Source organism: Erinaceus europaeus, chromosome 12 (assembly GCF_950295315.1).
Source record: "Erinaceus europaeus chromosome 12, mEriEur2.1, whole genome shotgun sequence".
NCBI classification, from domain to species: domain Eukaryota; kingdom Metazoa; phylum Chordata; class Mammalia; order Eulipotyphla; family Erinaceidae; genus Erinaceus; species Erinaceus europaeus.
In genome coordinates, this window is record NC_080173.1 from 34,169,005 (window position 1) to 34,195,635 (window position 26,631).

Sequence of the window (26,631 nt, forward strand, 5' to 3'; positions counted from 1 at the left end):
TATATAAAGAGCTCAGCAAACTTAGCCGCAAAAAAGCAAATGACCCCATCCAAAAATGGGCAGAGGAAATGAACAAAACATTCACCACAGAGGAGATCCAAAAGGCTAACAAACATATGAAAAACTGCTCTAGGTCACTGATTGTCAGAGAAATGCAAATTAAGACAACACTAAGATACCACCTCACTCCTGTAAGAATGGCATACATCAAAAAGGACAGCAGCAACAAATGCTGGAGAGGATGTGGGGACAGAGGAACCCTTTTACATTGCTGGTGGGAATGTAAATTGGTACAGCCTCTGTGGAGAGCAGTCTGGAAAACTCTCAGAAGGCTAGACATGGACCTTCCATATGACCCAATAATTCCTCTCCTGGGGTTATACCCCAAGGACTCCATAACACCCAACCAAAAAGAGGTGTGTACTCCTATGTTCATAGCAGCACAATTCATAATAGCTAAAACCTGGAAGCAACCCAGGTGCCCAACAACAGATGAATGGCTGAGAAAGCTGTGGTATATATACACAATGGAATACTATGCAGCTATCAAGAACAATGAACTCACCTTCTCTGACCCATCTTGGACAGAGCTAGAAGGAATTATGTTAAGTGGACTAAGTCAGAAAGTTAAAGATGAGTATGGGATGATCCCACTCATCAACAGAAGCTGACTTAGAAGATCTGAAAGGGAAACTAAAAGCAGGACCTGATCAAATTGTAAGTAGGGCACCAAAGTAAAAACCCAGTGGTGAGGGGTAGACATGTAGCTTCCTGGGCCAGTGGGGGGTGGGAATGGGCGGGAGGGATGGGTCACGGTCCTTTGGTGATGGGAATGGTGTTTATGTACACTCCTAGCAAAATGTAGACATATAAATCAGTAGTTAATTAATATGAGAGGGGGAAATCAATTGTATGTCTCAAAGGTTCTCAAAAGACAAACTGAATCTTTTTAATAGATAGGCAACGTATTTGATATGCGGACTCTCTCAAAAGCCTAGACCAAGTAGATTAGAAGCTTCCAATAGCACAGCTATATACAAGATACTGGGTACTGTACAGCAAACCATAACAAAGGGACTTTTCAAAGTTAACCCAATTAACAAATAATGTGATGATAATATTAACTATTGATTGTCTTTTTGAAGCCTAAGACAGCAGGAACCTCACATCTTCACTATAGAGCCCCTACTTCCCCCAGTCCTGGCACCCATGGATAGGGCTCACTTTCCCGTATGCTTCTCCCAATCCATACCAAATAATATTGCATCCGTCGATCACAACCTAACCAAAGCAACGATTGCCATCTCAACATGCTTCACCTCAGAGTGTATCCAGAGACTTCACGTGTGGAATGACAACCCTTCAGCTTCATTACTCGGGTGAGACCTTTCCTTTTATAGTACACTCTAATTTCATCTCAGGTAGTTCACTTTCTAACAAAGTCCCATAACCTAGACATACACCAGTTTCTGTGAGAGAGAGCGTATGCGCACACGTATCCATAAACTACTGCAAAATATATACCTGAAAGCAGGATTACACTAGAGTTTGCAGTGAGTACCTCCCCAACACTTCCTCTCCACTATTCCAATCTTGGGATCCATGTTTGCTCAACAAATTGTTTGGCTTTGTATGTTAACTCTCTTTTCAATCACCAGGTTCCAGATGCCACCAGGATGCTGGCTAGGCTTCCCTGGATTGAAGACCCCACCAATGTGTCCTGGAGCTCAGCTTCCCCAGAGACACACCTTACTAGGGAAAGAGAGAGGCAGACTGGGAGTATGGACCGACCAGTCAACGCCCATGTTCAGCGGGGAAGCAATTACAGAAGCCAGACCCTCTACCTTCTGCAACCCTCAACGACCCTGGGTCCATGCTCCCAGAGGGCTAGAGAATGGGAAGGCTATCATGGGAGAGGGTGGGTTATGGGGATTGGGTGGTGGGAATTGTGTGGAGTTGTACCCCTCCTACCTTATGCTTTTGTTCACTAATCCTTTCTTAAATTAAAAATTTAAATAAAAAAAAATAAATAAAAATAAAAAGAAAAAGAAAAAAAAAAAAAGAAAAAAAAAGAATCTCAGTTCAAGCCCCCAGTTTTCCACCTGCAGGGGACTTGCTTCACAGGTGGTGAAGCAGGTCTGCAGTGTCTATCTTTCTCATCCCATCTTTGTCTTCCCCTCCTCTCTCCATTTCTCTCTGTCCTATCCAACAATGACGACATCAATATCAACAACAATAATAACCACAACAATAAAAAATAAGGGCAACAAAAGGGAATTAATTAATTAATTAATTAATACTGATAATGGAGAATTCTATGTAGAGAATTATGTCAATTTCATTCAAAACCTTTAAATATAAACAAAATGACAGGAACATGACTTAACATTTTAAAATTACAATTAAGGGGGCATATTCTTCATAAAATTTTAGTTTTTATACTCTTACCTTAGATTGATCAAAAATCTGACATTTTTCCCATGCTATCTTATCATTTTCAGACTTCTTCCAAAGATGATCCCATTTTTCAGAAACTTTTTCTTTCTTCTTTAAAGCAACCTGTTCATCTGTAAATAATTCCTTTTTAAAAAAAATGTATAAAAACTGGAAAACAAAACCATGTAAACAAATCATGACCTTAAAGTGCATATTCCAACAAAGATCTAATCAAAACTGTTTCTTTGAGATTTAATTCACAAAATAACAATCATAACCAAACTCAGGTATGACATAAATGAGTATAAGTATGCTTGCTTTGTTACCACAATTATCAATGAGAAATAATTTTATCAGAACCACTTATTTTACACTATGCTTGATTTTAAATGCTAAAACTATGAAACCAGAAAAGCATGAAGCTAGTTCAAATCCAATCACTTCTAACTATGGGCAAATTCCTGTTCACCTCGCCAAAACTTTTCTTCCATAAAATTAGAATAACAGTGCCCCTTTCAATATAAGACCTTGCACAAAGTAAAAAATTTTAATTTCCTTTAAGGTTTGATTTACTTATTAATGAGAAAGACAGGAGAGAAAGAACAAGACATCACTCTGGTACATGTGCTGCCAGAGATTGAACTCAGGATCTCCTGCTTGGAGTCCAGTACTTTGTCCGCTGCGCCACCTCTAAGACCACCAAAGTAAACATTTAATAAATGTCAACTATGCTGTTAATTGATGAAAAGTACAAAAGACAAAACCTGTATCAAACATACAGAAAAACTAGACCACAAATCAATAATTCTTTAATATGGGTCCCAGAACAAATCAATGGAGTTTAGAGTTAAGAGTATTTATATACTTTTCCCATATTTGGGAGCTACTCTCTTCCCTGATCCAGCTTTATAGTTCTATTCCCAACTCTGACACCATCTCCCCAGACAATACTTTTAGCCCACCTGCATGTTAGCAGTGGGGCTCAGGCAAAAATTAGTAAAGTCACGGGCCCCTTAGAATATACCTAAGATAGACTTCCTAGCTTCTTCCAACATGAAGATCCAAATATCATCTGCTATATTCTTAAATTTTTACTTTCTTTTTTAAAAATTTTTTAAAATATTTATTGATTTTCCCTTTTGTTGCCTTTTTGTTGTTGTTGTTGTTGTTATTATTATTATTGTTATTGATGTTATCGTCATTAGATGGGACAGAGGAATAGAGAGAGGAGAGGAAGACAGAGAGGGGGAGAGAAACATAGACACCTGCAGACCTGTTTCATCACTTGTGAAGAGACTCCCCTGCAGGTAGGGAGCCAGGGGCCGGAACCGGGATCCTTTCGCTGGTCTTTGTGCATTTTGCGCCACGTACACGTAACCCGCTGCGCTACTGCCTGACTCCCAATATGCTATATTCTTATCTTTAAGTTCCTGCTTACTAAACAATTTGTTCTGATTCATATCTTAATGCTTTTTCAGACACCAAGTTGCAGATGCTACCATGACACCAACCTGACTTCCCTGGGCAGATGACCTCACCAATATATCCTGGAACCAACCCCACCTCCCCAAATCCCTGCCCCACTAGTGAAAGACAGAAACAGGCTGGGAGTATGGATCGGCCTGCCAAAACCCATGTCCAGCAGAGAAGTAATTATAGAAGCCAGACCTTCCCCCTTCTGCATCCCATAATAATCCTGGGTCCATGCTCCCAGAGGAATAAAGAATAGGGAAGCTGCCAATGGAGGAGATGTGGAACTCTGACAGTGGGAACTGTGTGGATTTGTACCCCTCTTATCCTATAATCTTGTTGATCATTATTAAATCAATAAAAAATAACTTTATATTCAAATGTACAGACTCCAATAAAATTAGTAAAAGTTGGCTTCAATAAAGATGTATTTGTCTATTTCTTTTTAAAATATTTTTTATTATTTTTTAATTTGACAGGACAGAGAAGTCGGGTGGGGATGGGAGATAGAGAGAAGGAGGGAGGGAGGGACAGAGAGGGTGAGAGACCTGCATCTCTAGTTTTCTGCTTGTAAAGCTTCCTCACGGCAGGTGGGAACCAAAGGCTTGAACCTGGGTCCCTGTGCATATTAGCATGCACTCAACTAAGTGAGCCACTACCCAGCTCCAAAGATGCATTTTTCTATTGCTTTTACTTGATAAAGTAAAATAAATTTTGTGTAAGACAATAATAATAAGTTAATAATGCATCAAACACTGCAGTAATTTTCAAGTACTTCCAATTAACTTTAGAAGTTTGGTATCATATTTTGATAAATTTGTGTCAAAAAAATATCATTAAAACTTAATGTAGAAGGCCAGGCAGTGGTGCACCAAGTTAAGTGCGCAAAGCTCAAGGACCCGTGGAGAGGTCCTAGTTCAAGCCCCCAGTTCCCCACCTGCAGAGGGGTCATTTCATAAGTGGTGAAGCAGATCAGTTGTCTTTCTCTCTCCTTCTCTATCTTCCCCTCCTCTTTCATTTCTCTGTCCCATCAAAAAAAAAAAAAAAAAAGTCAGATGAGCAGTGGATTCATAGAGCCAGCACTGAACCCCAGAGATAACCCTGGAGAAAAAGAAAAAAAAAGCTAAATGTATGACTATAAACTATAAACACCAGGCCTTGAAACCTTAATCCTGCAAACATGCATGTAATTTTTTTTCTTTTACTCTGAATTCCAGCATCAACATTCATCCTATTTCTGTGGCTTATCTCTTCCTTTTATATATTACCTATCCTAGTGTGATTATGATTGTTTCATAGGACTTCTCATTTGAATGGAAAGCACTTTTATGCTTTTAATACAGGTGGTTCCTAGAAAATACAACTATTACTTCAAGTATTTTTCAGATTTGACATCTGGACACCAAACCCAGTCTAAGAAACAACAAAAGTTTTAAAGTTACTGTCAATATTTTAAGATTTTTGTTTTGTTTTTTTAATATTTATTTATTTACTTATTCACTTTTGTTGCCCTTGTTTTGTTGTTGTAGTTATTATTGATGTCGTCAGTCGTTGTTGGATAGGACAGAGAGAAATGGGGAGAGCAGGAGAAGACAGAGAGGGAGAGAGAAAGATAGACACCTGCAGACCTGCTTCACCGCCTGTGAAGCGACTTCTCTGCAGGTGGGGAGCCAGGGGGCTCGAACTGGGATCCTTACACCGGTCCTTGTGCTTTGCGCCACCTGCGCTTAACCCAATGTGCTACCGCCTGACTCCCAATATTTTAAGATCTTAAAGGAAATTTCAGATTATTTTGTTGAAAAATAAAAATGGAAATATCCTATGATCCTGTAATGTCATTCCTTGGCATATTCCCGGAGGACATGAAAACACTAATTTAGGGAGTAGGCTGGTAGCTCAGCGGGTTAACCGCAAAGTGCAAGGACCGGTGTAAGGATCCTGGTTCAAGCCCCCGGCTCCCCACCTGCAGGGGAGTCACTTCACAGGCGGTGAAACAGGCCTGCAGGTGCCTATCTTTCTCTCCCCCTGTCTTCCCCTCCTGTCCATTTCTCTCTGTCCTAACGACGACGACATCAATAAGAACAACTACAACAATAAAAAATAAAGGGCAACAAAAGGGAAAATATATATGTATAAAAAAAAAGAAAACACTAATTCAACATGGCAAGATACACCCCTAAATTCATAGCTGCTTTATTCACAATTAAGGAGGGGAAGCAATGCCCATCAACTGTTGTGAAGATGTCCCCTCAGGCTAGTGCCAGTTCCCACGAGTTAATAAGATATTCTCGAAGTGCCCTTCCCAACCAATCCTGTCCTAGCTCGTCACTCCCAGTTTTTGCCCTATAAAGCCCTTCTTCTTCCACCCCTCTCTCTTGCCAGGTTTTCACCTCAGTGGTTAGACGCAGAAAAGGGTGCTGTGCGAGGCGGCCATTTTGGCTAGCTCTACGTGGTCCGAACCACTGTGCTCTCACCCAAAACTCTGAGGTGGCCGTGTGAATAAAGAATTGTGTTTCCTCTCCGCTCCGGATCTCCTTCCTCTCTCCTCCGCGGTGCAGCCGACAAGATAGATAACTAGATAAAGAAGTTATGGGGCATATATTCAATGGAATACTACTCCAAAATTTAAAAAGACTATTGTGTCCTCAGGGACAAAATGAATGGAACTGGAGATGATTATATTTAGTGAAGTAAGGAAGTAAAGGTGATCATGATTAGTGAAGTAAGAAAGTGAAAGATGACTACCAGATGGTTTCACTCATATGTAGAATACAGGGAATCAAAACACATGGACTTGCAAACACAAGCTAAATATTTATAAGACTTGTGAAAACTATGGTGGTTATCTCTGGGAGGTGGGAGGGTGAGGATACATAACTTTGGTGGTGGCCATGGTACTATGCATCTTACAATCTTGTAACATACTATTAATAACAAATATATATATATATTTTAAAGTGGCCAAACTGTTCCTAAGACTTTGTGAGAACTATGGTGGTAATGGCGGGGAGTTCACAGAATGTTGGTGTTGAGTATGGTGTGAAACTATAATCCTATAATCTTTTTAAAAAATATTTATTCATTTATTCCCTTTTGTTGCCCTTGTTGTAGTTATTATTGTTGTTGTTATTGATGTCATCATTGTTGGATAGGACAGAGAGAAATGGAGAGAGGAAGGGAAGATAGAGTGGGGAGAGAAAGACACCTGCAATGCAGACCTACTTTACCACTTGTGAAGCAATAACCCTGTAATCTTATAGTCTTTTAAAACATTATTAAATCACTAGGGGGAAGAAAAAAAAATCCAAGTTATCCTGTTGTAAGCTCCAGAGACTAACAAGAGGCTTAGTTTTGTTTTGGTATGAAATATACTGATTTAAATTTAAAAAAAGATTATGAACCAGTTCTAGTACATCCAGTGTCAATTGGAACCTAGAAAATTGGACATGCAAGTCCTGGGCTCTACCCACTGAGCCAATTCTCCAGCCACATAGTGATTATTTATTAGAAAGTGCTGATTTCTATAATGGAAAAATATGAAAACAGATCTCAGAAAATGAGAAAAGTTTAGAGAATGTTTTTAGTTGCAGAGGCTACAAAATGATGCTAAGACCACTAATACTCACTTCTGATTTTTGGTGTGCAACACAGAATACTGGGCAAAAAGATACAATCTAAAGGGATACTATAAAATTTTTTAAACAAGGATTTCTTGTGCACAGAACTACTCTAGATGGCAAATGTTAAATACAAGATTTTTTATATCATAATGAAAAATATAACCTTATTTCCAACATGTATTTAGTCTAACAAAGTTAAGTAGAAGTTGTAATTACCTACCAAGTTCTTTCTTCCACTGAGCCTTTTTTGCTTCTAACAAACTTCTATCACGTTCTCTTTCCCCAAGAGTACTAAATATGTCAGCTGGTTTCCATACATTCTCTCTAAGAAAACATAAAGGGAAGTGATAGAAACATGTCATAAGAAATTATTTTTTTAATATTTATTTTAATCAAATAGACAGACACAGACACCAGAGCACTGTTTAGCTCTGGTTTATATGGTGCTGGGGACTGAACTTTGGTCCTTGGAGTCTCAGGCATGAGTCTTTTGCATAACTATTATACTATCTACCCAGCCCAACACACAACTTGTTCTATGAATAGTAAATTTTAATGTTCTTACTCATGACCACAGAATGTGAGAGCTCAGACCTACTGGGATGCAGAGGCTACACAGGCTAAGCTGAATATGGGCCCCAGATCAAATCAATGGGGTTTACAGTTAACAATATTTATACATCTTTCCCATATTTGGGAGCTGCTCTTTTCCCTGATCCAGTTTTCTAGCCCCTTTTCCAGCCGTGACATCATCTCCCCAAACAGTAATTTGGGCCCACCTGCATATCAGATTTCAGGCTCAGGAAAAAACTAGTAGTCATGGGCCCTTTGGAATATAACTAAAATAGGCCTACTAGATATCTTCAAAATGGAGACCCCAAATATTCATCTGCAATATTCTAGCCTTTAGGTTCATGATTAGTCAACAATTTGTTTGGCTTTATATGTTAACTATTTTTTCAGCCACCAGGTTCCAGATGCTAACAAGATGCCAACCAGACTTCCCTGGACAGACAACCCCACCAATGTGTCCTGGAGTCCCGCTTCTCCAGAAACCTGCCACATTAGGAAAGAGACAGGCTGGGAGTATGGATCAACCTGCCAACATCTATGTTCAGCGGGGAAGCAATTACAGAAGCCAGACCTTCCACCTTCTGTACCTCATAATGACCCTGGGTCCATACTCCTAGAGGGATAAAGGATAGGAAAGCTATCAGAGGAGGGGATGGAATACAGAGTTCTGGTGGTGGGAATTGTGTGGAGTTATATCCCTATTATCCTATGGTTTTGTCAGTTTTTCCTTTTTATAAATAAATATTATTTAAAATAGTAAATCTTAAGGAGTTGGGCAGTAGTGCTGCAGGTTAAGCACGCGTGGCACAAAGCCCATGGACCCACATAAGGATCCGTTTGAGCCCCTGGCTCCCCACCAGCAGGGGAATCGCTTCACAAGCGGTGAAGCAGGTCTCCTCCTGTCTTCCCCTACTCTCTCCAGTTCTCTCTGTCCTATCCAACAACGACGACATCAATAACAACAATAACTACAACAGCCATGAAAAACAAGGGCCACAAAAAAGAAAAGAAATATTTTTTAAAAAGATTTTAAATAGCAAATTTTAAGTCTTTAGCTTTTAGTATAAATAATTCACATGGAAGTCAAGAATAACCATATTCCCAAAATTACCCCACAGTAGACATCTGAGTCACCTACGTGGCAGTTTTCTGCTCATACTGCTTTATCTCTTGATTTCGATTTAAAACAGATTTAGTGTTATCCTGGACAAATGAGATAGCCTCAGTTTTTTCTTGTAGTTCCACAATGTTTTCATCCTTTGGTTGATTAGCAATGTTGTTTAAGTGTAGGTTACACTGACCTACAAGTTAAAATCCATATTTGTAAATTAACACTAAATAGCGTCAACTGGATACCTTAGCATAGCAATTTAAAAACATGGTCTTACATAACAGCTAATTATCTTGCACTACAATCCTCAAGGAATTGTTATGAGTCACCATAAGGCTTCAAAGACCCTAAAGAATCAGATGTGTAACTTGATGTGGGAAAGAAATATTTCCCAGAACCCCTGGTACTAAGCAAGACAAAAATGAGCAAAAAATGTGCCAAAAGTAGAATTCAAATTACTGGATAAGAAAGGAACCTAGAATTTTTCCTTGAACTCTATAGACCATAAGCAGCAGACCAGAACTCTAGACTATATAAACCTCTAGACAATAAGCAGCAGCCACAACTGGAACTGGGAGAATGGAGTTGAGCTGGGCAAAGGACAATGAGAAGCAGTAACTTGAGGTAGGGAAAACAGTTGCCATGGACATTTCTCCTCTGACTTCTTCATGATCTCTAATTTAAGTTAATAAGTCCCACTTTCATTCAATTAATCAATATACTTATCGGTTTTATGGTAACATCTGTACATGATAGTTACTTCTATACTGAGAGGCAAAAGCCAACTAATTTGGGGGACATGAGGTCCCCTCTCTGTATCAGTATCAATTCTTTTCATCAGAATAAGGAAACTAAACCCTGGAAATTAAATGGTTCAGAAGTATGGGCCTCAGTGTTGGGAAGTGACATATTCAGTTGAGTACATATTACAATGTGCAAGCTCCCAGGTTCAAGCCACCTGCAAGGAGGACGCTTCATGAATGGTGAAGCAGAGCTGCAGGTTTGTGTCTGTATCTTCCTTTTCCTTCTCAATTTTTCTCTATCTCTATCCAATAACTAATTAAAGGAAGGCTTGCTAAGCACTTGACTTGAGTTGCTAACATTTCCAGAATTGTTTTCCTAACCCTTATAGTATTGAACTTGTTTTGTTGTTGTTGTTGTTTTTTTTTGTTTTTTTTTTTACCAGAACACTGCTCAGTTCTGGCTTATGGTGATGCTGGGGACTGAACGTGGAACCTCAGAGCCTCAGGCGTGAAAGGCTTTTGCATAACCATTATGCTGTCTCCCCAGCCCTGTAGTATTGCACTTGTGACCCGTAACCCATTCCAAGGACTGGCAGAACTATCTTCTTTAACTTGAAGTTGTAGAGTGTTACATACCTTTTGTTCTAATACTTAGGGCATTATATTGTGTGGGGTATTTTGAATGCCTTCTGGTTTCAGCTTCGAGCTAAAGAGCTGGGAATATGAGAAGAGGTTCCCAACTAGTCGAACTAGGTTGTTCTCTGTATTCTCAAATTGCTCAAGTTGTAGTTATTTACCTTCTCTTGATCTGAACTATACTTTGTGGAATGATGGAGCCAATTAATTTATTTATTGCCACTAGGGTTATCACTGGAGCTCAGCCTGCACAAGGAATCCACTGCTTCTCGGGGCCATCCTTCACACACACCTTCCCTTCCCTCCCCCCTTACTTTGTCAGGACAGAGACATTGAAAAGGGATAGGGAGATAAAGAGAGAGAGAGATAGCTGAAGTACTTTGCTTCACTGCTTATGAAGCTTTCCCTCCCTAAGTGGGGAGCTGTGGGAGGGGGACTCCAGTGCAAATACTTACACATAGTAACATACGTGTTTAACCAGGTGTGCCACTGCAGGCTCCTTTAAATTTTAAGACTAGAATTCCAGTTCAGAGAATTAGAAGTAGAAATTTAATCAGCATGCTGGAAGATAATACTAAAGCTAAAGCAGAATTTGCCTAATCATATAATGACCTGTGTATTAGAATTGCTTTCTCTTCACTGTGAAATCTAATACATACGAGAGAATTTAGAATATTTTGTGTATGCTACAAATGTACAACAGCTGTATCAGTGATTGAACCCTGGTCTCATACACTAGGTTTAAAGCTCAAAAATTTGCTGAATTGTATTATAACTACAGAAGTAATTTTCACATAAGAATTTGTTTTAAAATGACTACTCTTTTCAAAAATTATCTTTTTCTTTATGTAGCATCAGAGAATGAACCCAGGGCTCTGCACATATGTGATACCATACACTGGCCTCCCTAACTCAATTTCCCATTCTTTATTCTTTTGAGAGCAGGAGAGAGTGAGAGAGATCACAGGACCCTTCTACTATCCAGAGAGCTCCCTGGGTACCATCCATGGTGATCTCAAGTAGTGGTAGGACTCAATCCAGAGTCTCAAACATAGCAAGGCACATGCACAACCAAGAGAGTGATCTCCAGGATAATTAAGATAAATCTGATTCTATTGATAATCGAACTAAAATCCAAGAGGTTACATCAAACCCAAATGAGCTTAATATTCTAGAACACATTGCTGATAAAATTTAACATTACAATTTTAGGGAAATCTTACTTGTTTCCTCCTTTTCATTCTCAGTGAAGGAAGTTGATTTGTTTCCTTGATTTACAGTCATCAAAATCTGTTGTAGTTGGTCTTGTGTTAGACATACCAAACTGCTTTCCAAATTTTTGTCTGTGAAGTGTTTTCTACAAGGTTTCTGCTTACCTACTACTATTATATTTTTGGTATATCTAGTCTTCTGTATATTAGGAGCTGCAGGTACAATCTCTTTCTGGATATGAAGACAGTCTTTATCTGTGTACTGCTTACATAAATCCTTCGTGGGTGAAAGTGTCATACTATTTTTTTCACCTTTTGCCAATGATGTTTCTGACCCAACAATCTTCTTTTGCAAAAGCTTTTCACTCCTGATACAAGTTTTTTGTGTTGGTTTTAAAATGTGTCCATTCTGTTTAGTTCTTAAGGGACATTTTGCAATCTTTGTCTTATTGCCCATCTGTTAAGACACCAGAAACGTATACTTTACAGCAGTCCATGAAACATAAACATTTATCTTTATATAAACTGTAACAAATGAGGTCTCTTGAGATTCCCCCCTTTAATGAATACATAATAAACTGACATTTATTAATCTTTGCAATTCTGTATTTGAAAGCTTAGATAACCAGGTATGATTTTATTTAGAACAATGAAAAATACAGAAGAACTTATTCTAGTTATTATAAGACTTCTCTATTCCGTTCCATTTCTGTTTTTAATTTCATGTCTCAATTATACAACACACGCCACTTCTGTATAGTTATCTGTAGAACAGTAGGTCAGTTACTCTTACTTTAATAACTTATTTATGGACCATCATCCCTCACTCTTACACATCTGTCTTAACTACTTGTGTTTTATTGTTTACATATAATTATTCTTCCAATACCCAGGTCTCTCTCTTTCCTTAAATTCTGCTTTTATACCTTTATTCCTGTGTGGTGCTACCTCAGTCACTCATTCCCATGGTCATTAACTATCCATAACTTTAATCCTTCTATAACTTCAATTTCAAACCCTTCACAACAACCCTCACCTATTTTTCCCCCAGCTCTATGTTTCATATTCTAACAAAAAAAAAAAAAACCCTCATTAATTCCGAATTCTGCGAGGTCCATAAATCTGTTGCTCCTACAATATACTGATAGACCATGTTCCCTTGCCCTCATTTTCCTTTTAACCAATCTTATATTCCACATTCTCTTCCATTCTCAACTCCTTTGCTCTCTGTCACTGTATACCTGGAAAATTTAAAAATTTAAAAAACCTAACTCCTCATGCATCAAAGGAATAAACATAGCCTCACCACCTGCTTTCACCTTGAATTCATGCTTAAGTACAGCAAATGAGCTGTCCTTCAAACCTGGCAGTTATTAGTTCACATACTTCCCACCTACATTTACTCACTCTTGTTGGTCTGCTTCTAAATTTTGCTTCTAAGACCCCTTCTGTTGCATTGCCTGTGGTCTATTTACATAATCATTGTTTTGTTCACACTAGTTTAATCCCCACTGGTTCGAGCCCTTTTTCCTTCTCCCCACCCCCTATCCTACGTACTTCCTCTTCCTGACACTTCCGCCTCAGGAGATATATATAGGACAGGATTGTGATTAGAGATTAGATTGTTGAACTGCATCCCACTCGTCAATAAAGATTGAACTGCATTCCCAGCTCGGCCATGAGACCCTGGTCGTCTCTCTCCGGCCTGCGAAGCTAGCCTGGCCCAGCACACTCTTTCAACAATTCCAACTTTCTCCTCCTTTTTAGAACTAAGACTTTCTCATATTTCTCAGTTGAAGATCTTAACATTCCACTGGGAAAATAATACAGAAAAGTATTCAGCAGGCCAGGTGGTGGCGCAACTGGCTGAGTGTACATGTTACAATGCACAAGGACCCTGGTTCAAGCCCTCGGTCCCCACCTGCAGGGGGAAAGCTTTGCAAGTGGTGAAGCAATGTTGCAGGTGTCTGTCTCTCTCCCTCTCTATCACCCACTACTCTCTCAATTTCTGGCTGTCTCTATCCAATAAATAAATAAAAATAATTTTAAAAAAGAAAGAAAAGTATTCAGAAAAAAACAAGTTTTCAGCACCAAATCTGAACCAATATCTATACTCACAAAATGCTTGCCTTTCTATAATTTATAAATATCTCCATAACCTTTCTCAAGAATCTTGCTTTAGCAATTTTTTTTCTTTCTCCTGACTCATCAATCGTTTGTTGGAGCACATCATTTTTTTTTTTAATCTTTGATAGACACAGCCAGAAATTGAGAAGGAGGGGGAGACAGAGGAGACAGAGAGACACCTGCAGCACTGCTTCAACACTTGTGAAGCTTTCCCCCTGTAGGTGAGGACTGGGGGCTCAAACCTAGGTCCTAGAACATTGTAATACGTGCGTTCATCCAGGTGTGCCACCACCAGGCTCCCAGAGCACATCATTTTTATCATCTTTAAATTATGGGTCCCACTTTTTTCATCTCCTGCAAACCTGTTTCACTGCTTGTGAAGTGACCCTCCTACAGGTGGGGAGCCAGGGCTCAAACCGGAATCCTTGAGCTGATCCTTGTGCTTCATACCATGTGCACTTAACCACTACTGCTTAGCCCCCGACACTATCATTTTTTTATTTCTTGGCTTATAAGCTTAAGAAATTAGATTGTGGGTCTGGGAGTTGGTACAGTAAATAAAGCACTGGACTCTCAAGCATGAGGTCTTGAGTTCAATCTCTAGCAGCACATGTATCAGAGTGATGTCAGGTTCTTGTTCTCTCTCTCTCCTATTCCTCTCATTAATATATAAATAAAAAAAGAAATTAGGCTGATAGCTACCTACTTCAACCTCCTATTCACTACTTCAGATTTTTAAATATGCAAAAGAAATTGTGTAAAAGGCAAAAGATTCATACAATCTGAAGAAAACCAGAGAAATACAGTAAAATTTTTGATAAATATTCTGACAAGAGATATTGAGCTTGATGAAACAGAATTCAACTAATTTTAATAGCACATTATGGGAATGACAGTAATTCAACCCAATAAACAGAAAACCAGAACTGAAGGTAGGTACAGTCACTCAGAGAGCTTAACCTACTGGGGAAAAAAAGCAGTATTAAGTTTCATAAATAACATGAAAGAGACTTCACCAGCTAGAATCATGAGATTAAAGTTTAAAAAGAGAAATGTTAATTTTGTCTGTCTTCCGTGTAAAGCAAAGAAATGAATAGGAAGACTTCTGCAACCTGCAAAGAAATGAATGAGGAAAACTTCAGCAAGCTCTATAAAGGAAGAGAAACTTTTTTATTTATTGGATAGTGACATAAAGAAACAGAGATGGGAAGGGGAGATAGGGAGGAAGAGAGAAAGACACACACCTAAGGTGGGAGTAAACAGCATTATAGTTATGTAAAGAGACTCTCATGCCTGTGACTCCGAAGTCCCAGATTAAATCCCTACCACCACAATAAGCCAGAGCTGTGCAGTGCTCTGGTGTTTCTCTCTGTGTCTCTCTCTCTCTGCATCTCTCAAAAATAAAATAAATAAAATACTTAAAAACAAGAAAACTATCTGTTAAAAAAAAAGCAAGAAAGACAGCTACAATACTGTTTTACCACTTACAAAAAAGCTTTACTGGACGTCAATGAGAAAAAGATTTCAATAAAGCTTTTTAAACTGAAAAACTGTGATTTCATTTCTGTGAAAGGTCCAATCTGAAAGGGAAAACAAAGATCAGTTCTGACTATTATAAACTCCAGGAATTTTTCATCCACTGTTAAGCTGTCCCATTGCAGGTGGGAAATGGGGCTTAAACCCAGGTGCTTGCACACTGTAAAGTTTGTGTGCACCTCAACCAGGTGTGCCACCACCCAGCCCCACTCCAGGAATTATTTTCAAATGAATATAAAGAAATTTCCAATTTATACTTGAAAACATGTCATTTTAAAGGCATTTGGCTTACCTTCACAGAAATTTTTGATTTACATTCTACAAAAGAAAAAAAATATTACTAAACTATCAAACAAGCACATACTAAGGCAGTCACAAAAGAAAATGGTACTTAGTATTGTTTTAAAGTGACGTTAAGTAAAATGTTAACTTTAGGTCTTGCCTCAGTTTTAATGTTTACAGTATGGTTCAAGTATTTTTATTTTATTTTTACTTATTTCCCAAGATAACTATAAGCAAATCAAGCTAAAAGCAAACAATATGAATGAGAGGGCTAGCAAAGTATACTGATTTTTGAAAATATTAAGAATGGTTTTAGTAACTTAACAATACAATCCAAAGAACATGCAAAGAACACAACTACACAAATTTCACCTAGATTATTCATCAGGCAATATGTGTATTTACTATAAGCTAATATGACTATATTATGCAAGAAATAAGGATGTTAAATTTTATTAGTACAATCATAATTTATGAATAAAATTTTAAAAATACTGATAGTGGTAAATATCCATGTAATCTTGACTTGGTTTAAGATAAACTTGAGGAAGTTAGGGAAAACAGCTGCCCCCTAAAGTATCATTTAAATATTACTCTATCATAATAAAAATTGTCTGCTAAACTATAAAACTTCATGTTGGCATTTAAGCTAACATTTAAAGTTTCCAGTAACAGCATACCAGACGGAGACAATATTAGCTTGGTTTTTCCATCCAATAATTCAGTTTCAAGCTTTAAGCCATCTCTGCAAAACAAAACAAAACAAAACAAAAGCGCTGTCATTTTAAAGAAACAGCAACATTTTAAATATTGAGTTTTTTGGTTTTTTTTTTAAGATCTTTATTTACTCACTAATGAGCGGCACAAAAAGGTGAGAGAGCCAAACATTACCCTAGTGCATGTGTTGCTGGGGATCAAACTCAGGACCTCCTGATTGAGAGAGTTCAATGCTTTCAACACTGCACCCACCACCTCCTGGACCACAAGCCATTCTTTTAATTGAGAATACTTTTTCAATTCAAGAGAGAACTGAAAAATGACAGAAAATCCCTGAAACTTTTGAATACAGGAATTTGCTACCTTTAATCTGAAATTTCATTTTGATATTGTTAAGCTATAAATTAATTCGGCTACCAGGCCATTACTTAGCTCTTACATTAAACTCTAGACTGGAAAAAATAATGCTGTTTCTAAAACTCCCAGCTAAGTTAAAGAAGCAAAGCACATCTAACTACCATTTCGTGACAAAGGCATTTTATTGAGTGCTTGAAGATTGCAAAATGAACATTTTAGTGACGATTATTACCAGCTTGAGCACAGAATTTCATTTTATTTTAAATTTACATTTAATATATACTTAGTTCCCATGTAACACATATTTTCATTTAGTGACACTTGCATCACCATCACAAGAAATGGCTATTATACTTTACTCATATATACAAAATGCAAGAGCACAAAATAACAGCAGATACTTTAGAGAACATGTACCTATGTTAAGAAACTAAATTAAAAAAACACACATAAAACAGAAATCCAGATGACAATCCATTGATTACAGGGAGATGTGGGTGAATATGTCACTAGAAAACATAGAAGACAAAAGAGATCAGAGCAGAGGAAGTCTTCCGGAGGCGGGGCTACGGAGCAGCAGCAGCTGTGTTTCTCTCCTCTCCTGGGTGAACTAGGAATACCTGGAAATGCAACAAGACAGGACTAGAACGACTTCAGGAACCCACCAAATCACCAGTGAGTACAAACACATGTGGGTCATGGACAGGGAGGAGCCTAAGGAGAGATTAAGTGGCTGGTAACAGTCTGGCAGTTTAGTTGAGACATCACCTCCAGTCTGTTTCACCAACAAAAAGACAACTGAAGGGAGGATAGGACTCCCTTGAGACTCACCAAATGCAACTGTTAGTCTCCATTGCTACTGCCCTCAGAATCTGGAGCCTTGTGTGGGAGGTGCTGTGCTGACACCAGGGGACAGAGAACCAGGAAACTCAGGAGAAGATCTATACCTTGGTGGCCTAGCTGTGGGGCTGTGAGAGTCTCTCTGCACAACCACTGGACTATCTCTGCCCCACCCGTCTTTATTTCTTGGTCAGCAGTGAGGGATTAAGCTAAGAAGGCTACTTATAGTTTAAAAGCTCTCAGGCTCCCATATCCTACAGGGAAGAAAAAGAACAAAAGAGGGTTTTAAACCACTGTGGTCCAACTCAGGGATTAAAATAATATTGAAATAACTGTCAATTTCCACAGCTGTGAACCCTTTAATTACCTTACTTAGACATAAGTCAATCCAGGCAAGAGTGATCCATAATTTGAAAAGTACTGAGTACTGAGAGAGTGACCTCATAGCATACTATACAGAATGGTTAAACCAACAAGAAGAAATACTGGAGAAATGAAACAGGACAAGAGTCCAGCTAAACGCCCCCCAAAGGTTGAAGCACAAAATAATGAGGTAAACATTCAAACACTACTTAAGGAAATAATCACAGAAGTGAGTAAAGAGTTTGAAAGAATTGTCATCAGAAATGCAGAAACAGGAAGAACTTCCGGAGGCGGGGCTACGAGCAGCAGAATTATTTCTCTCCTCTCCTCTCCTCTCCCCTCCAGGATCAACTAGGAATACCAAAGGAGACCACCTGGGAATGAAACATGACAGGACTAGAATGACTACAAGCACCTACCAAATCACCGGTGAGTGCAAACACATGTAGCTGGTGACAGAGAGGAGCCTAGGGAGAGACTAAGTGGCTGGTAACAGTCCAGAGGTTTATCAGTTGAGACACCACCTCCAGTCTCTTCCACCAACAAGGGGACTGCTGAAGGGAGGAGAGGACTCCCTGGACACAAACCAAGTGCAACTCTGAGTCTCCATTGCTACTGCCCTCAGAATCTGGAGCAGCGGCAGGGAGGGACACTGGGGGACAGAGATATAACCAGTAAACTCAGGAGAAAACTTATACCTCGGTGGCATAGCCGTGGGGCTGTGAAAGTCTCTTTGCATAACCACTGGACTATCTCTGCCATACCCTGCTTTATCTCTTGATCAGGAGTCAGTGATTAAGCTAAGAAGCCTACTTGTAGTTTAAAAGCCATCAGGCTCCCATAGCCTACAGGGAAGAAAAAGAAAAAGAGGCTTTTAAACCACTGAGCTCCAACTCAGGAATTAAAATACTATTGAAACAACTGTTAACTTCCACCACTGTGAACCCTTTAATTACCTTACTTAGACACAAATCAATCCAGGAAATAGTGATCAGTAATTTGAAAAGTACTGAGAGAAGGAACTCATAACATAATATATAAAATAGTTAAACCAACAAGAAGAAATAATGGAGAAATGAACCAGGAAAAGAGTCCAGCTAAAAGCCCCCCAAAAGAACAAAATTAAGAAGAAGAACAAAATTAAGAGTTCAACATCCAAACACTAGCTAAGAAAATAATCACAGGAGTGAGTAAAGTGTTTGAAAGAATTGTAATCAGAAATACAGGAACAACAAATGAGACTCTGGAAGAAAACACTAATTATCTCAAAGTTATTAGAGAGCTGAAAGCTGAAATAGCTGAGCTAAGAACACAACTAGCTGAACAAGCTAAAACAGTATCAGAACAGGGCAACAAAATAGATGAACTCCAGAAAACAGTAGAGGGCAGAGAGAATAGAATCAATGAAGCTGAAGATAGAATTAGCAAGATCAAGGACGAATTAGAGACAACTAAAAAACAAGTAATAGATCTCAAAAAGAGATTAAGAGATGCTGAAAACAACAACAGAGACCTATGGGATGACTTCAAAAGAATCAATATATGCATTATTGGCTTACCAGAAAAACTTCTCTAGTCTAGACAACATCAAAAACAAATATTCAAGAAGCCCAGAGGGTCCCAAACAGAATTAACCCAGACTTAAAGACACCAAGACACATGATACTTAGAATGGAAAGGAATAAAGATAAAGAAAGGACCCTGAAGGCTGCAAGAGAAAAACAAAGAGTCACCTACAGAGGAAAACCCATAAGGTTAGCAGCAGACTTCTACACACAAACAGTACAGGCCAGAAGAGAATGGCAAGATATCTATCGAGTGCTCAATGAGAAAGGCTTTCAACCAAGAATATCCTGCTAGGCTGTCATTCAGACTAGATGGAGGAATCAAAACCTTCTCAGACAAGCAACAGTTGAAGGAATCAACTATCACCAAACCTGCCCTGAAAGAAGTTCTGAAAGGTCTTCTATAAACAGTCAGACCATCATAAATAGGATATATATAAGAACACTCCAAAACTCTACAAGAATGGCGTTAAAATATCTTCAATCTTTGATATCAATAAATGTCAATGGTCTGAACTCACCTATTAAAAGACACAGAGTAGGAAGATGGATCAGAAAAAACAACCCAACAATCTGTTCTCTACAGGAAACCCACCTAACTCAACAAGACAAACACAGGCTGAAAGTGAAAGGATGGAAAACTATCAAAAAAGCCAATAGCCCACAAAAAAGGGCAGGAACAGCTATTCTCATATCTGACACGACAGACTTTAAAATAGATAAGCTTAAAGAAGATAGGAATGGAGACCCACCCTACTAGGGAAAGAGAGAGGCAGACTGGGAGTATGGATCGACCAGTCAACGCCCATGTTCAGCAGGGAAGCAATTAAAGAAGCCAGACCTTCTACCTTCTGCAACCCACAATGAACCTGGGTCCATGCTCCCAGAGGGATAGAGAATGGGAAAGCTATCAGGGGAGGGGGTGGGAAATGGAGATTAGGTGGTAGGAATTGTGTGGAATTGTACCCCTCCTACCCTATGGTTTTGTTAATTAATCCTTTCTTAAATAAAAAATTAAAAAAATAAAAAAAAAAAGAAGATAGGAATGGACACTACTTAATGCTCAGAGGATCAGTCAATCAAGAGGACTTAACAATTATTAACATCTATGCACCCAAGGAGAAGCCATCTAAATACATCAAACGTCTACTGAAAGAGCTACAGCAATATATTAACAGCAACACAGTCATAGTAGGGGACTTCAACACCCCACTCTCTCAATTTGACAGATCATCCAGGCAGAAAATCAATAAAGACATAAGGGAGCTAAATGAAGAGATAGATAAACTAGAACTATTGGACATTTTCAGAGTCATTCATCCCAAGAAACTGGAATACACATTTTGCTCAAGTCCACATGGGTCATTCTCAAGGATAGACCATATGTTAGGCCACAAAGACAGCATCAGCAAATTCAAGAGCACTGAAATCATCCCAAGCATCTTCTCAGACCACAGTGGAATTAAACTAACACTTAACAATCAACAAAAGATTAGTAACAGTCCCAAAATGTGGAAGCTCAACAGTACACTTCTTAACAACTTCTGGGTCAAAGAGGAAATCAAGGAAGAAATCAAAATGTTTCCAGAGTTCAATGAAAATGATGACACAAGCTATCAAAATATTTGGGACACAACTAAGGCAGTACTGAGAGGGAAGTTCATAGCTATACAAACACACATTAGGAAACAAGAAAAAGCACAAATAAACAGCCTGATTGCACATCTTAAAGACCTAGAAGAAGAAGAACAAAGGAATCGTAAAGCAACCAGAATGACAGAAATCACTAGTTAGGGCAGAAATCAATAACATTGAGAATAAGAAAACCATACAAAAGATCAACGAAAGTAAATGTTGGTTCTTCAAAAGAATGAACAAAATCGACAAACCTTTAACCAGACTCACAAAGCAAAAAAGGGAGAAGACCCAAATAAATCGGATCATAAATGAAAGAGGAGATATCACAACAGACACCGCAGAAATTCAACATATCATGCGAGCCTTCTATGAACACCTATATGCCACCATGCTAGAGAACCTGGAAGAAATGGACGATTTCCTAGATACCTACTGTTAGGTTTGGTAATCCAAGAAATTCACCAAGAGACCAGGGTGATGTAAAGACAAAGAGCTTTATTTACTAGCCCAGGATAGGGGCTAGCGCCGAGACCCCACAGCTGTTGGGTGCTCAACCCAACAGCTTGATCCCCTATCTAAGTCTTACTAGGGTTTACATACAATTCAGAATACATGGCTTATGTGATAAAGCACATGACAGTGTTACAATTATGGTTATCTATTACATATGTATGGGGGAAATGAGGGTCCTTTTTACAGCCCTGTGGTTATCTTCTTTTCCTGCCTCCAGAGCTGTCTTCCTTTGTTATGATCCCTCACAGTGCCTCAGGCCAGAGATGTCTTCTTTTGTTATGACCTCTCACCTCGCCTCAGTGGTCTGCATCTGCAGTTTGCCTTCAGGTTGCTGGAGTCCAGGCCTACCTATTTTTTAATTACCAATTTACATTTATTAACTCTAGCTCAATTTCAACACCTACCAACTTCCAAAACTAAGTAAAGAGGAAGTGGATAACATGAACAGGCCCATCACAGCTAATGAAATTGAAACAGTTATAAAAAAAATCTCCCCAAAAATAAAAGTCCTGGACCAGATGGTTTTACAAATCAATTCTACAAAACCTTCAAAGAAGAACTAAAGACTTTTAAAAGTCTTCCAGAAGATTGAAGACACTGGAATACTCCCTGCCAGCTTCTATGAAGCCAACATCACCCTGATACCAAAAGCAGACAGGGACACAACCAAAAAAGAAAACTACAGACCAATATCTCTGATGAACATAGATTCTAAAATACTGAGCAAAACTCTAGCCAACCGGATACAGCAGTATATTCAAAAGATTGTTCATCATGACCAAGTGGGGTTTATCCCAGGCACACAAGTTTGTTTAATATGTGTAAATCAACCAATGTGATCCACCACATCAACAAAAGCAAGAGCAAAAACCACAGGGTCATATCAATAGATGCAAAGAAAGCCTTTGAGAAAATCCAACATCCCTTTATGATCAAAACACTACAAAAAATGGGAACAGATGGAAAATTCCTCAAGATAGAGGAGTATATATATAGCAAGCCTACAGCCAACATCATACTCAATGGTGAAAAACTGGAAGCATTTCAACTCAGATCAGGTACTAGACAGGGCTGCCCACTATCACCATTACTATTCAACGTAGTGTTGGAAGTTCTTGCCATAGCAATCAGGCAGGAGCAAGGAATTAAAGGCATACAGATTGGAAGAGAAGAAGTCAAACTATCCCTATTTGCTGATGACATGATAGTATACACAGGAAAACCTAAGGAATCCAGCAAGAAGCGTTTTGAAATCATCAGGCAATACAGTAAGGTGTCAGGCTATAAAATTAACATTCAAAAGTCAGTGGCATTCCTCTATGCAAACACTAGAAGAAACTGAAATCCAGAAATCAATTCCTTTTACTATAACAACTAAAAAAATAAAATATCTAGGAGTAAACCTAACTAAAGAAGTGAAAGACTTGTATACTGAAAATTATGAGTCACTACTCAAGGAAATTGAAAAAGACACAAAGAAGTGGAAAGATATTCCACGTTCATGGATTGGTAGAATTAACATCATCAAAATGAATATACTACCCAGAGCCATCTACAAATTTAATGCTATACCCATCAATATCCCAACCATATTTTTTTGGAGAATAGAACAAATGCTACAAATGTTTATCTGGAACCAGAAAAGACCTAGAATTGCCAAAACAATCTTGAGAAAAAAGAACAGAACTGGAGGCATCACACTCCCAGATCTCAAATTGTATTATAGGGCCATTGTCATCAAAACTGCTTGGTCCTGGAACATGAATAGACACACTGACCAGTGGAATAGAATTGAGAGCCCAGAAGTGAGCCCCCACACCTATGGACATCTAATCTTTGACAAAGGGGCCCAGGCTATTAAATGGGGAAAGCAGAGTCTCTTCAACAAATGGTGTTGGAAACAATGGGTTGAAACATGCAGAAGAATGAAACTGAACCACTATATTTCACCAAATACAAAAGTAAATTCCAAGTGGGTCAAAGACTTGGATGTTAGATCACAAACTATCAGATACTTAGAGGAAAATATTGGCAGAACTCTTTTCTGCATACATTTTAAAGACATCTTCAATGAAATGAATCCAATTACAAAGAAGACTAAGGCAAGCATATACCTATGGGACTACATCAAATTAAAAAGCTTCTTCACAGCAAAAGAAACCAATACACAAACCAAGAGACCCCTCACAGAATGAAAGATCTTTACATGGCATACATCAGACATATTAATAACCAACATATATAAAGAGCTTGCCAGACTCAACAAGACAACAAATAACCCCATCCAAAAAGGGGGGAGGACATGGACAGAATATTCACCACAGAAGAGATCCAAAAGGCCAAGAAACACATGAAAAAATGCTCCAAGTCTCTGATTGTCAGAGAAATGCAAATTAAGACAACAATGAGATACCACTTCACTCCTGTGAGAATGTCATACATCAGAAAAGGTAACAGCTGCAAATGCTGGAGAGGGTGTAGGGTCAAAGGAACCCTCCTACACTGCTGGTGCGAATGTCAATTGCTCCAACCTCTGTGGAGAACAGTCTGGAGAACTCTCAGAAGGTTAGAAATGGACCTACCCTATGATCCTGTAATTCCTCTCCTGGGGATATATATCCTAAGGAACCCAACACATCCATCCAAAAAGATCTGTGTACACATACGTTCTTGGCAGCACAATTTGTAATAAGCAAAACCTTGAAGCAACCCAGGTGTCCAACAACAGATGAGTGGCTGAGCAAGTTGTGGTATATATACACAATGGAATACTACTCAGCTGTAAAAAATGGTGACTTCACCATTTTCAGCCGATCTTGGATGGACCTTGAAAAACTCATGTTATATGAAATAAGTCAGAAACAGAAGAATGAATATGGAATGCTCTCACTCTCAGACAGAATTTGAAAAACAAGATCAGAAGAGAAAACACAAGTAGAACCTGAGCTGGAATTGGCATATTGCACCAAAGCAAAAGACTCTGGGTGAGTGGCAGGGAGAATACAGGTCCAAGAAGGATGACAGAGCACCTCATGGGGGTTGTATTGTTATATGGAAAACTGGGAAATGTTATGCATGTACAAACTATTTTATTTACTTTCGAATGTAAAACATTAATTCTCCATAAAGAAATAAAATTTTTAAAAAAAGACAAAATAGATGTTTAAGAGAAAATTAAACCCAGGGGGGACAACCGCGGCAAAAAAAGAGACTGGGGAAAAAACACACCAAAATTGTGGATTGTTAAGGTAGAAGAGATCAAACCACCTCCACTAGCTAGAGATGGGGGCAAAACTCTATTTTTGTTTTATTTTATTTTACTTATTTAACAGAGCTTCTCTGTTGCAGGGTCACAAGTCGTTCATGTTTACACTGTGAACCTGCAAAGGCTACTACAACTTGAATTCCTCCAGAAGGTGGCTGTCTTACCTGACACCCCTTGGTTTTGTTTTAAAATTCCTTTATTTATTTATTGGACAGCGACAGCCAGAAATCGAGCAAGAAGGGAGATATGGAGAGGGAGAGAGACAGAGACAGCTGCAGCCCTGTTTCACAGGTGTGCCACCACCTGCCTCGCCCCCTTGATTTCTAGAACATCAGAATGTATCTGCTTAAGAGGCAATGGTCTGAGGTGATGGACACTGCGTCTTTTTAAAAAGTCTTTTATTTTATTTATTTTTCTCATTTTTTAAAATTATCTTTTATTTGTTGGTGAGACAGCCAGAAATGGATCGGGTTAAGGGGAGACAGAGAGGGAGAACAAGAGACACCTGAAGTCCTGTTTCCTCACTCCCAAAGCTCCGGCAGGTGGGGACCCCGGGCTTGAAGCCGGGTCCTTGCGCCGGGTAATGGGTGCGCTCAACCAGGTGCGCCAGCACCTGGCCCGACATTGCATCTCAAGAGACACTCAACTTGCCAGTGACGGCAGCTCTGCAACAGTCCTTCTCACAGGGCCGCTGCGATCGCCAGTCGGGCTCCAGGCGCGGGCATCCCGGCCTCCCCCCAGCAGCCGCGGGCCCCGCATCTGGGTCGTGAACACTCCCGCGAGCGCCCCCAACATTTTGCAACTATTCCAGAGACGGGGTCGCAAAGAGGCAGAGCCCCAGGTCAGAATTCCTCCCTTGGGACCCCAGAGCTCTTTCTCTCGCTGCGCCTCTCCTCCCTCTCCACCCAGAGCTCGAAGGAGCAGAATGCCACAGCCCCAAGGAGAGCTGAGAGGCTGGGAAGCCCGGGCGCTGGGGTGATGGAGGCCGACCCGGCTCCCTGGCTTCTCTCCACCTTGCAGAACCAGGCTTTGCAACTAGGGGTGGCGCGGACAGACCCTCGGACGCTCCGGGAAGACTGTCCGGGCTGACTAAGGTCACCCCTCTGCTGAGAAGCAGCTTGCTGGCCTCAGCTTACCCCAAGTTCATGGCCTGACCCCGTGCGCTCGCCACAGGACTCTCAAAACTCCTGTGTAGGTCGGTTGCGACGCTTTTCAATAAGCGCTACGCTGATTCGCTGCAGTGAAGCCGGTGAGGTGGAAGCAAACACCAATCAGTGCTGGGAATGCTGGTTGGTGGTGAGGCTTCAGGGGCGTGGCCCTCCGCATCGAAACCTTGAGCTGACAGGTGTTTCTTTATTTTTTTATTTTTTATTTATAAAAAGGAAACATTGACAAAACCATAGGAGGAGAGGGGTACAACTCCACACAATTCCCACCACCAGAACTCAGTATCCCATCTCCTCCCTTGATAGCTTTCCTATTCTTTTTTGTTTCCATTTTTTTCCATTTATTTTATTTGAAATAGGAGACATTAACAAAATCATAGGATAAGAGGGGTACAACTCCACACAATTCCCACCACCAGATCTCCGTATCCCATCCCCTCCCCTGATAGCTTTCCTATTCTT

General features: G+C 39.4%; 1 protein-coding gene across 7 annotated transcripts in view; it reads right to left on the bottom strand.

The window, feature by feature from the left end:
• Positions 1 to 26,203, bottom strand: part of CCDC66 (coiled-coil domain containing 66) — a 78,128-nt gene extending 51,925 nt beyond the window's left edge. For 5 of the 7 annotated variants that reach the window (XM_060203087.1, XM_060203083.1, XM_060203081.1 and 2 more), the window contains exons 1-7: positions 26,140 to 26,203; positions 16,426 to 16,490; positions 15,756 to 15,781; positions 11,813 to 12,257; positions 9,238 to 9,400; positions 7,747 to 7,850; positions 2,449 to 2,567 (exon numbers count right to left, since the gene is read on the bottom strand). In XM_060203087.1, the coding sequence (XP_060059070.1) occupies positions 2,449 to 2,567; positions 7,747 to 7,850; positions 9,238 to 9,400; positions 11,813 to 12,257; positions 15,756 to 15,781; positions 16,426 to 16,490; positions 26,140 to 26,150 (933 nt within the window). In that variant the 5' untranslated portion in view covers positions 26,151 to 26,203. The remainder of the gene's footprint in view (positions 1 to 2,448; positions 2,568 to 7,746; positions 7,851 to 9,237; positions 9,401 to 11,812; positions 12,258 to 15,755; positions 15,782 to 16,425; positions 16,491 to 26,139) is intronic. The other 2 variants (XM_060203084.1, XM_060203086.1) reach the window with 2 other exon arrangements.
• Positions 26,204 to 26,631: the final 428 nt, after the last annotated feature.